At 48.5% G+C, this 12,875-nt stretch overlaps 1 protein-coding gene across 3 annotated transcripts in view; it reads right to left on the minus strand.

Annotated features, from left to right (window-relative positions):
- The window catches only part of LOC109867042 (calcium-independent phospholipase A2-gamma), a 39,063-nt gene that overhangs the window by 24,780 nt on the left and 1,408 nt on the right, over positions 1 to 12,875 (minus strand). For all 3 annotated transcript variants that reach the window (XM_031801322.1, XM_031801323.1, XM_031801321.1), the window contains exons 2-5: positions 11,163 to 12,633; positions 9,621 to 9,770; positions 7,397 to 7,548; positions 7,034 to 7,128 (exon numbers count right to left, since the gene is read on the minus strand). In XM_031801322.1, coding sequence (XP_031657182.1) covers positions 7,034 to 7,128; positions 7,397 to 7,548; positions 9,621 to 9,770; positions 11,163 to 12,584 — 1,819 coding nt within the window. In that variant the 5' untranslated portion in view covers positions 12,585 to 12,633. The remainder of the gene's footprint in view (positions 1 to 7,033; positions 7,129 to 7,396; positions 7,549 to 9,620; positions 9,771 to 11,162; positions 12,634 to 12,875) is intronic.

Here is a 12,875-nt window from a genome sequence, read left to right on the forward strand (position 1 = left end):
AAAACAACCCCTACCCCCCCCTTATAGACTATAAAACAATCCCTACCCCCCCTTATAGACTATAAACAATCCCTACCCCCCCTTATAGACTATAAAACAATCCCTACCCCCCCTTATAGACTATAAAACAATCCCTACCCCCCTTATAGACTATAAAACAATCCCTACCCCCCCCTTATAGACTATAAAACAACCCCTACCCCCCCTTATAGACTATAAAACAACCCCTACCCCCCCTTATAGACTATAAAACAATCCCTACCCCCCCCTTATAGACTATAAAACAATCCCTACCCCCCCCACCTTATAGACTATAAAACAATCCCTACCCCCCCTTATAGACTATAAAACAATCCCTACCCCCCCTTATAGACTATAAAACAATCCCTACCCCCCCTTATAGACTATAAAACAATCCCTACCCCCCCTTATAGACTATAAAACAATCCCTACCCCCCTTATAGACTATAAAACAATCCCTACCCCCCCCTTATAGACTATAAAACAACCCCTACCCCCCCTTATAGACTATAAAACAATCCCTACCCCCCCCCTTATAGACTATAAAACAATCCCTACCCCCCCCACCTTATAGACTATAAAACAATCCCTACCCCCCCTTATAGACTATAAAACAATCCCTACCCCCCCTTATAGACTATAAAACAATCCCTACCCCCCCCCTTAGACTATAAAACAATCCCTACCCCCCCGTTATAGACTATAAAACAATCCCTACCCCCCCGTTATAGACTATAAAACAATCCCTACCCCCCCCGTTATAGACTATAAAACAATCCCTACCCCCCCCCCGTTATAGACTATAAAACAATCCCTACCCCCCCTTATAGACTATAAAACAATCCCTACCCCCCGTTATAGACTATAAAACAATCCCTACCCCCCCTTATAGACTATAAAACAATGCCTACCCCCCCTTATAGACTATAAAACAATCCCTACCCCCCCTTATAGACTATAAAACAATCCCTACCCCCCCTTATAGACTATAAAACAATCCCTACCCCCCCTTATAGACTATAAAACAATCCCTACCCCCCCTTAGACTATAAAACAATGCCTACCCCCCCTTATAGACTATAAAACAATCCCTACCCCCCGTTATAGACTATAAAACAATCCCTACCCCCCGTTATAGACTATAAAACAATCCCTACCCCCCCTTATAGACTATAAAACAATCCCTACCCCCCCTTATAGACTATAAAACAATCCCTACCCCCCCTTAGACTATAAAACAATGCCTACCCCCCCTTATAGACTATAAAACAATCCCTACCCCCCCTTATAGACTATAAAACAATCCCTACCCCCCCTTAGACTATAAAACAATGCCTACCCCCCCTTATAGACTATAAAACAATCCCTACCCCCCGTTCTAATTTTTTTGTTTAAATTTTACAAAATTATTGCAACCAAAATAATGTTATATATATATATGGGATACAATGTTCCCAGCTCTGCAGGTTTTGTAGCAAGGAGGCAGAGTCATTAGATCATTTATTTTGGTACTGTCCATATGTAGTTTTTGGTCACAGGTCCAGGAAGAAGAATTGCAACATTTACCTAGAACTAACACCGCAGAGAGCAATACTGGGTGATTTGAAAAGTCAATCGATCAATAATATAATAATTATGAGAATAGAAAAGGTTCATTACTTTTGTGAAGCATCACAGCACAGTTGAAAAATATATGGCTGCTAGAAATCCAAAATGGATGGTGTTGAGAATCCCTCAACAAGGTTTCAGAGCTGCTGTCTGACAAAGGGAGGCCACAACGTAAATCTCATTCTTCCAGTCGTCCCTGGACCAGGGGCAGACCTGTGTTCAAATAGTAATTAAAAATCATCTGAACTACAGCTGTGATGAACTGAGCTTGCCAGGCTTAACTGTCTAACAGAATAGTCCCAAAACAGAAAACCACCCACATCTGGCAGCCCAGGCACGCTAGAGGAAACACTCAAAGTATTTAAAAGATTTCAAATAGTACCAGGGTCTGGGGCTTACAGAGCAAGAGGCAAACTGGATAGGAGGCTAACTGCCTGTAGGATCAGGGTCTGGGGCTTACAGAGCAAGAGGCAAACTGGATAGGAGGCTAACTGCCTGTAGGATCAGGGTCTGGGGCTTACGGAGCAAGAGGCAAACTGGATAGGAGGCTAACTGCCTGTAGGATCAGGGTCTGGGGCTTACAGAGCAAGAGGCAAACTGGATAGGAGGCTAACTGCCTGTAGGATCAGGGTCTGGGGCTTACAGAGCAAGAGGCAAACTGGATAGGAGGCTAACTGCCTGTAGGATCAGGGTCTGGGGCTTACAGAGCAAGAGGCAAACTGGATAGGAGGCTAACTGCCTGTAGGATCAGGGTCTGGGGCTTACAGAGCAAGAGGCAAACTGGATAGGAGGCTAACTGCCTGTAGGATCAGGGTCTGGGGCTTACAGAGCAAGAGGCAAACTGGATAGGAGGCTAACTGCATGTAGGATCAGGGTCTGGGGCTTACAGAGCAAGAGGCAAACTGGATAGGAGGCTAACTGCCTGTAGGATCAGGGTCTGGGGCTTACAGAGCAAGAGGCAAACTGGATAGGAGGCTAACTGCCTGTAGGATCAGGGTCTGGGGCTTACAGAGCAAGAGGCAAACTGGATAGGAGGCTAACTGCCTGTAGGATCAGGGTCTGGGGCTTACAGAGCAAGAGGCAAACTGGATAGGAGGCTAACTGCCTGTAGGATCAGGGTCTGGGGCTTACAGAGCAAGAGGCAAACTGGATAGGAGGCTAACTGCATGTAGGATCAGGGTCTGGGGCTTACAGAGCAAGAGGCAAACTGGATAGGAGGCTAACTGCCTGTAGGATCAGGGTCTGGGGCTTACAGAGCAAGAGACAAACTGGATAGGAGGCTAACTGCCTGTAGGATCAGGGTCTGGGGCTTACGGAGCAAGAGGCAAACTGGATAGGAGGCTAACTGCATGTAGGATCAGGGTCTGGGGCTTACGGAGCAAGAGGCAAACTGGATAGGAGGCTAACTGCCTGTAGGATCAGGGTCTGGGGCTTACAGAGCAAGAGGCAAACTGGATAGGAGGCTAACTGCCTGTAGGATCAGGGTCTGGGGCTTACGGAGCAAGAGGCAAACTGGATAGGAGGCTAACTGCCTGTAGGATCAGGGTCTGGGGCTTACAGAGCAAGAGGCAAACTGGATAGGAGGCTAACTGCCTGTAGGATCAGGGTCTGGGGCTTACAGAGCAAGAGGCAAACTGGATAGGAGGCTAACTGCATGTAGGATCAGGGTCTGGGGCTTACGGAGCAAGAGGCAAACTGGATAGGAGGCTAACTGCCTGTAGGATCAGGGTCTGGGGCTTACAGAGCAAGAGGCAAACTGGATAGGAGGCTAACTGCCTGTAGGATCAGGGTCTGGGGCTTACGGAGCAAGAGGCAAACTGGATAGGAGGCTAACTGCCTGTAGGATCAGGGTCTGGGGCTTACAGAGCAAGAGGCAAACTGGATAGGAGGCTAACTGCCTGTAGGATCAGGGTCTGGGGCTTACAGAGCAAGAGGCAAACTGGATAGGAGGCTAACTGCATGTAGGATCAGGGTCTGGGGCTTACAGAGCAAGAGGCAAACTGGATAGGAGGCTAACTGCCTGTAGGATCAGCGTCTGGGGCTTACAGAGCAAGAGACAAACTGGATAGGAGGCTAACTGCCTGTAGGATCAGGGTCTGGGGCTTACGGAGCAAGAGGCAAACTGGATAGGAGGCTAACTGCCTGTAGGATCAGGGTCTGGGGCTTACAGAGCAAGAGGCAAACTGGATAGGAGGCTAACTGCCTGTAGGATCAGGGTCTGGGGCTTACAGAGCAAGAGGCAAACTGGATAGGAGGCTAACTGCCTGTAGGATCAGGGTCTGGGGCTTACAGAGCAAGAGGCAAACTGGATAGGAGGCTAACTGCCTGTAGGATCAGGGTCTGGGGCTTACAGAGCAAGAGGCAAACTGGATAGGAGGCTAACTGCCTGTAGGATCAGGGTCTGGGGCTTACAGAGCAAGAGGCAAACTGGATAGGAGGCTAACTGCCTGTAGGATCAGGGTCTGGGGTTTACGGAGCAAGAGGCAAACTGGATAGGAGGCTAACTGCCTGTAGGATCAGGGTCTGGGGCTTACGGAGCAAGAGGCAAACTGGATAGGAGGCTAACTGCATGTAGGATCAGGGTCTGGGGCTTACAGAGCAAGAGGCAAACTGGATAGGAGGCTAACTGCCTGTAGGATCAGGGTCTGGGGCTTACAGAGCAAGAGGCAAACTGGATAGGAGGCTAACTGCCTGTAGGATCAGGGTCTGGGGCTTACAGAGCAAGAGGCAAACTGGATAGGAGGCTAACTGCCTGTAGGATCAGGGTCTGGGGCTTACAGAGCAAGAGGCAAACTGGATAGGAGGCTAACTGCCTGTAGGATCAGGGTCTGGGGCTTACAGAGCAAGAGGCAAACTGGATAGGAGGCTAACTGCCTGTAGGATCAGGGTCTGGGGCTTACAGAGCAAGAGGCAAACTGGATAGGAGGCTAACTGCATGTAGGATCAGGGTCTGGGGCTTACAGAGCAAGAGGCAAACTGGATAGGAGGCTAACTGCCTGTAGGATCAGGGTCTGGGGCTTACAGAGCAAGAGACAAACTGGATAGGAGGCTAACTGCCTGTAGGATCAGGGTCTGGGGCTTACGGAGCAAGAGGCAAACTGGATAGGAGGCTAACTGCATGTAGGATCAGGGTCTGGGGCTTACGGAGCAAGAGGCAAACTGGATAGGAGGCTAACTGCCTGTAGGATCAGGGTCTGGGGCTTACAGAGCAAGAGGCAAACTGGATAGGAGGCTAACTGCCTGTAGGATCAGGGTCTGGGGCTTACGGAGCAAGAGGCAAACTGGATAGGAGGCTAACTGCCTGTAGGATCAGGGTCTGGGGCTTACGGAGCAAGAGGCAAACTGGATGGAGGCTAACTGCCTGTAGGATCATCCATTATGGGTATCATTACCCAGGGATGATCCATCCACAGACACTGGCTGGGATTAAAATGGCCGCCAATAACCAACCACAGTGACAAGCAGATCACTGCTAGCGTCCACAGGACCACAGCCATATAATGACACTAGCTATGACCATATAGTGATGTACATGACAAGACTGTCTTGTCTACAGGGCAGGAGACTGTCTCCTGCCCTGTAGACAAGACCGTCTCCTGCCCTGTAGACAAGACCGTCTCCTGCCCTGTAGACAAGACCGTCTCCTGCCCTGTAGACAAGACCGTCTCCTGCCCTGTAGACAAGACCGTCTCCTGCCCTGTAGACAAGACCGTCTCCTGCCCTGTAGACACTTCCGCTAACAGCCAAACCACAAACCCAATCTCTCGCTGTTTCTCCAGTAGCATTTCCCACACCCATCACCAGTCACCTGACCCAGGCCGCATGCTAGCAGCACCACAACACTAACCTATCTACTAACAGTAGCTCCATCCTAACCCAACACACAAACCAAATCTGTGCCTGCCTTCCTGCTGAACTCTCTCTGGGGCCCAAACCCTGCCTGGGGAGAGGATGTCCCCCACCCACCCCCCAGCATTGGGGCAGCTGCTGCCAGCCACTATCCAAGAAGACAGGCCCCTGTCCCAAAACTGGCATGGCAGGGTGAACCCAGGGTGTGCCAGCCAGCCAGATCATCATGCCCAGAGTGAGACGGGCAGCCAACTCCAAACGTGGTGGCTGTCCTTAATGTTAAATCCTTAAATGTTAAAGTAATCCTTAATGTTAAAGTATGCACTTTACTTAGCTTATCAGGTGGAGGGGATTACCTTGACTAACACACTGGCCAGCCGTCTCACACACGCAGAAACACACAGACCTTTAGAGAGCCCAGGGCTAGGCTGGCTTCCTCCAACGGGAGAGGATCAGGGACAACAGACAGACAGACAGAGAGCAAGGCCGGGAAAGATAGAGGTTTGGTGGCAGCTGTAGGGTAGCGCTTTGTGAGAGGGAAAGCATTAGGCTTCCTAAAATGAGAGAAATGGTCAGGCCATGATGGACCTTGAGAGGAGGAGCAGGGGGTTATGGTAAACGGCACCACCATGTGGTGGTTGAGAGTACTACAATATTATATTGGGGCTCCCGAGTGGCGCAGAGGTCTAAGGCACTGCATCGGAACGCTACAGACTCCCTGGTTCGAATCCAGGCTGTATATATATATAACAGAAAACAACTTTTTATTTAACTAGGCAAGTCTGTTAAGAACACATTCTTAATTACAATGACGGCCAAACCCGGATGACGCTGGGCCAATTGTGCGCCGCCCTATGGGACTCCCAATTACAGCCGGTTGTGATACAGCCTGGATTCGAACCAGGGAGTCTGTAGCGTTCCGATGCAGTGCCTTAGACCTATATATATACACATGGCTGTTTAATCTTCTTTTTCCGCTACTGGGAATAAATAAACTAGGGAAAAAAACTATACACAATTATGCCATAAAAAATGTTTTCCTTCTCTGGCACTCAAAATACTCCAGTCATCTACCTTCTAGTATTATATAAACTGGAGACCATTAATCAAGTCTGAAATAAGAGAGGAGATCTGCTGAATTAAGAGCCTGCCCACGACAGTACAAAATAAAATGACAACAAGACTAAAGATTTGACATCCATTTACCCTTCAGGCCCCCTAATGTTCCATAATGCCTGTGTCCTGGCATGCAGTGCAGGGTTGTGGACTGAGAGGCCTGAGCAGAGCAGGAACCTGAGTCAGCCACAGGACTGAGCAGAGCAGGAACCTGAGTCAGCCACGGGGACTGAGCAGAGCAGGAACCTGAGTCAGCCACGGGGACTGAGCAGAGCAGGAACCTGAGTCAGCCATGGGTCCCAGTATAGTCCCAGTACAGAACTGACTGGGAGGAGCAGTGAGCACTGCTCTGTTTAGAATGATCCACCCTGCAAGCTGCCCTCACAAACACACACCATTAGCCAGAGATAAAGTAGGTTAGGAGGACAATGCAACATACCTGTGCTGACACCACAGATGTAATCAAACAGTTGGTAGATGGGTTTTCCCGTCAGGGCTTCCAGTTTCTGCAGAGTCTGAAGGGCAATCAGTCCCCTGGACAGTAGAACAAACACACACACACACACACACCACACACACACACACAATGAAGAGCACTAATATAGATTGTCTCCGGGATGTAAAAGTGAGTGGAGACGAAGTAATAACACTGACAATAACATCCGCCACATTCAAATGGAGAACATTGGATAAACTTGAACGCGATGGCAAAACAGTCTTCCTATCGCTCTTACTAGGTCTCTTATGTTCCTTTTCCCCCCTCAAATGCTACCCTCTTTCCTTCACACACACACACACACACCTGGTTCCCCCTCCGTCGATGGACAGGACCCTGATTCCCTGGCCCTTAACAGGGTTGGTGTATCCCACCAGCGTGAGGGCCTCCCTGACTGCTGCCTTCAGAGACGGGTCCTCAGCCTGGCGGAGACGCAGTAGGCACGGGATCGCCTTCTCCTGAGGGCCACACACACACAGCAAGATATAACAATATATAGTTAACGTCACTGACACCCATACGGTCAGTTCTAGAACTAATGCAAGTGGTTTTCAAATCAGTCAATTCAGGAACTACGCTAAAATTGCACATTCTTCTCAGATAAGCGTGGCAGAGAATTGGAATTTAAGTTTACTTCATGAATTTACTAAGTGAAAATGTTAAAAATGTACCCCAAACCTGCCCCCAAGGAACAAGGAACCATAGCTTGCCAGTCCCTGGTACTAAAAAAGGTCAGCAAACACAAATTTAGCAGAAGCTTTCATCCAAAGCAACAGAGTACAGCGAGTGGCATGCATACAGTAGGGTACGCATTTTAGTACATATGACCCCTGTGGAACAGACGTCATGCCTCCAGCATACACACACATTGACCTTAATACAAACACCTTAGAGGTCAGAGGAAATAGCATGCAACATCAGTGACCAGTGGATTGACATAACTATACTGTAACTGAACAGACTTTAAAAACACTCTTCTGTATCCTCACTTGATCACTGTTGACGAGGTTAACCAGTTTCCTCAGGTCAGAAACAATGGCCTTGGGTTAAGTTGTCCAATGGGACAGTCCCTACAGATACGGGTATGTGTAATGTAAATAACCTGCATGATGATAAGGGAACATACACTGAGTGTACAAAACATTAGGAACACCTGCTCTTTCCATGACAGACTGACCAGGTAAAAGCTATGATCGCATATTGATGTCACCTGTTAAATTCAGTTCAATCAGTGTAGATGAAGAGGAGGAGACAGGTTAAAGAAGGATTTTTAATTCTTGAGACGTATTCTGTATGTGTGCCATTCAGAAGGTGAATGGACAAGACAAAATAATTAAGTGCCTTAGAGCGGGGTATGGCGCACCGTTTTGAGTGCGTCAAGAACTGCCACGCTGCCGGGTTTTTCAAGCTCAACAGCTTCCTGTGTGTATACAGCATGTTCCACCACCCAAAGGACATCCAGCCAACTTGACACAACTGAGGGAAACATTGGAGTCAACATGGGACAGCATCCCTGTGGAACGCTTTCTACACTAGAGAGTCCATGCCCGGAGGAATTAAGGCTGTTCTGAGGGCTAACTCAATATTAGGAAGGTGTTCCTAATGTTTTGTCACTCAGTGTATAGGCCCACGTACAAACCTGGGGCGGCAGGGTAGCCTAGTGGTTAGAGCGTTGGACTAGTAAACGGAAGGTTGAGCTGACAAGGTACAAATATGTCGTTCTGCCCCTGAACAGGCAGCTATCCTACTGTTCCTAGGCCGTCATTAAAAATAAGAATTTGTTCTTAACTGACTTGTCTAGTTAAATAAAGGTAAAAAATAAACACAGTTCTCTCAATTAATGACTTTCTTTTATACAAGCACCATGTTGGCTAAGCTGTTGTCATAGCAAAAGTTGGAAAAGAAAAGGAGAGCCGGACACTATAGGAGCTCAGATTCAATCATTTCAATAACCAATGTTTCATCAGCGTTGAAACGTTGGGTATTAGGTTATTAAATGAGTGCATCAGAGCTCCTACAGTATGCTGCTCTCCTTTTCCTTTCCACGTGTTCTACTCCGCTAGCCAGCACCTCACCTACACAGGTGTGTGTTTCTTTCGCCTCTAGCCATAGCAAAAGTTGACATTTAGCAAGTGAGAGAGCTTAAGGACGTGCCCTGGTCAAACGTAGTACACTATATAGAGAATACGGTACCATTTGGACAGAACCCCAAAGAGTGAGACAAACAGAACAGCCGCCCCAGATATTCTCACCAGACAACATGATTATGTATGCAGAGAAACCCTGCTGTACTGCATATTGGGGAAAGATTAAGGTGAAGAATTGATCAGGATGGAGAGATGTCAGACACTGCTGTAATACAGTTGTTAGTGTGTGTGTGTGTGTGCGCGCGCATGTTTCCAGACTACTAATCAGCAGTAAAAAATGCCATTTTTTTCCCCCTTCCATTAAGTTCAAATCCACATTACTGAAACATTGACTTTATGACAACGCTGAAACGATGGGCCTTTACAGCAGTCAGCCAGCCCACCTTGACAGCCACCCCACAGGTCTCTGGAAACTCCAGTAGATGAAAGCTGAGCTCCTCCACTCTGTTGATGTAGACCCTGACATCAGACGCTCGGTTTAACGCCTTCACCAGGGACCGGGTCCGGTTGTCCACGCTCACCCTAGCTATAATCTAGGAACAGATCACACACGGGTTAGAGACTATCAATCACCACAACAACAGTTAAGTCTGGCTTATCTAATACCTCATTTATTATTGACTGATTTAGCCATGATGTCAATAACTCAGACACAACCTACCTACATTTGCAATTGACATTTATTTAGGGGTGTTTGCTCTAAAATGCCCGGTCTATAAGCCTGAAACAGTTTATTTTGTAAGAAGAACCATAAACCATCTATATGTCTAGAATGTTAAGAGGATTTCTTCTCCTACCACAGGAGGTCGCTGGCATTTTAAGAGGGGAGGACGGGCTCCTGGTAACGACTGGGGCAGAATAAGTAGGGAGGACTGGCTCATGGTAATGACTGGGGCAGAATAAGTAGGGAGGACTGGCTCATGGTAACGACTGGGGCAGAATAAGTAGGGAGGACGGGCTCATGGTAACGACTGGAGCAGAATAAGTAGGGAGGACTGGCTCATGGTAACGACTGGAGCAGAATAAGTAGGGAGGACTGGCTCATGGTAACGACTGGAGCAGAATAAGTAGGGAGGACTGGCTCATGGTAATGACTGGGGCAGAATAAGTAGGGAGGACGGGCTCCTGGTAACGACTGGAGCAGAATAAGTAGGGAGGACTGGCTCATGGTAACGACTGGGGTAGAATAAGTAGGGAGGACGGGCTCCTGGTAACGACTGGAGCAGAATAAGTGGTGGATCAAATACATTAAACACGTGGTTTCCATGGTTTCCATGTGTTTGATGCCATTCCATTCGCTCCGTTCCAGCCATTATTATGAGCCGTCCTCCCCTCAGCAGCCTCCACTGATGCCTACATGACATAGTTGTATATGGAGGGTATAGCCTGTGGTGGAACGTTGCCAGGACTCATATGTCCCACCAGTTGTGACTCCAACGTATGATGTGACAGTGGCACGGTGTGCTAGATAGAGGGGTTCCTAGAATCCCTCTTCAAAAATAACCCTGTGAGCTTTCTGGAATCGTCAACCTAGTAAACAGGTGTACTTTGCCTGTGTATGTTGTTGTATTGATATGAAAACAGGCCACAGTAGTGACAAATAACGAGTTATTGACAACCCGGTGCGCCTTGCACTTACTACCATACGCCGTTCAAAAGCACGTAATCGTTTGTCTTGCCCATTCACCCTCTGAATGGCACACAGACAATCCATGTCTCAATTGTGTCAAGGCTTAAAAATAATTCTTTAACCTGCCTCCTCCCCTTCCTCTACACTGATTGAAGTAGATTTAAAAAGTGACATCAATAAGGGATCCCAGCTTCACCTGGATTCACCTGGTCTGTCATGCTTCAACAGGTTACATTCCTTTTCAACATGATTCCTAACAGTCAGACCCTTGACAGACGCTATAATGTAGGCCTACCTTCTCTCTTTGGAGCAGCAGTCTCTTGGCCCTCTCCTCAGCAGCCTTCTGTTCCGTATTCACCGCCACCTCTCCTTGCCATGGCTTTGCCCCTGCCTCTTCTGCCTTCAGCCTCTTCTGCTCTACAGCAGCACTCTTGGGTTCAGCAGCTGCCCTGCTAAACCTGGGGACCAGGGGAGCAATGTAGCTCCCTACAAAGGCCTGTACAGTGTCACCAGAGTAGGATAGGTAACGGCCGATACCCTTTTTAGAAGATGGGGAACTTACGGGTGCAGCAGACCCTGGGGACGTTTTGTCTGACATCGGCAGGAGGTCAGTGGAACCACGGTCTGTGTTATGCTCTTTATCCTCATCAGACTTTGTTATGCTGCTGAAGTACGAGTTCACGTGGTGGGACAGGTAGTTGTAGGTCTCATCCAGGTTAACTGAGAAGGAGCTGGGATGGAAGAGTTGTGTTGTGGTCTGTTGGGAGACTGTGGTGGTGGCTCTCTCAGGTGCACTACTCTCTGTTGGTAGTGGTGATCTGACCTGCTCCAGCCTTTTGGTGGTCCCGTTGGAGGTCCCGTTGGAGGCCACAGTGGTTGGGACAATGGATGCTGTGGCTGCACGCTGCAGCCTCCTCTGTCTGACTTCCTGGATACTGGGGCCTGAGACAGCAGCATTTGCCCTGGCAATGTTGGGGCGAGGGGTGGCAATGGGAGGGGCGCTGGCGGTAATGCCAGGAGTAGGGCCAGGTGTAATATCTGGAGTAGGTGTAAGTGTTGGAGATAGAGTAGGTGTGGGTGTAGAAGCAGTGGCTGTAGTAGGTGGAGGACTAGTGGCAGACACCAAGGCATGGATTGGAGAAGGTGCATTAGCATTAACAGTGGTGTTAGCGGAGGTATAGGCAGGAACTGGGGCTGGGGTTAGAGCTGGGTACCCTACAGTACCATAACCCTGTGGTGTTAGCCCCATCTCCGGGTTGGCTTCCAACACTTTGCCAGCCTCAATGGCGTTCTGTTTGGGTTTGGCTTTGAGCCGGGCTATCTTGGAGAGAAGCTCAGTGTGTGACCCGCTCACCGCCTTGGAGACGGAGTCCAGGGTGCTCCTGAAGCGCGACATGGTGTGGCTGAGACCAGTGGACCAGCGTGAGGTGGATGTATTTAAGTAGTAGACGCTGGTGTGGAGGCCAAGCCTGTGTCTTATCTGACTAGCTCTGGAGAGCCATATCTTATTGCGAATTCTACTTTTTGTGCTGTGGGTATACTTCCAGCTGAGAAAGCCAACTTTGTGGCTCAGGCCTGCTCGGACATCAAACCTACAAGGAGGGTGTTGCTGAGAAGACAATGGAAGTGATGCTGCTCGTTGACCTTGTGTATGCCAGAAGTTCGCTGCTCTGCTTACTTTGAGCACACAAGAATCTGGAACACATCTCAGAGACATCCCTCTTGGTCTTGGAAGGCAGCTTTCATTTGTTTATTCCTTCATGAAGCTGGTGAACAATAAAAAAAATAAGCATGACTGAAGAGGTACTGTGTAGTTTAAAACATATTGGAGATGTATGTAACTATCTGGTAAGGCCAGCTCTGGGATAGGCGGCTGTTATCCGGATGGCTAGTGGCGCTAGCCTGTCGATTGCATAACTGCAAATGCACCCAATGACCAATGTGTGCTAGCTAGCCACAGCTAATACGTTAAATCACCATGTTGTAGATGTGTTATCCCACTGGATTA

This window comes from Oncorhynchus kisutch, linkage group LG22 (genome assembly GCF_002021735.2).
Source record: "Oncorhynchus kisutch isolate 150728-3 linkage group LG22, Okis_V2, whole genome shotgun sequence".
Lineage (NCBI taxonomy): Eukaryota > Metazoa > Chordata > Actinopteri > Salmoniformes > Salmonidae > Oncorhynchus > Oncorhynchus kisutch.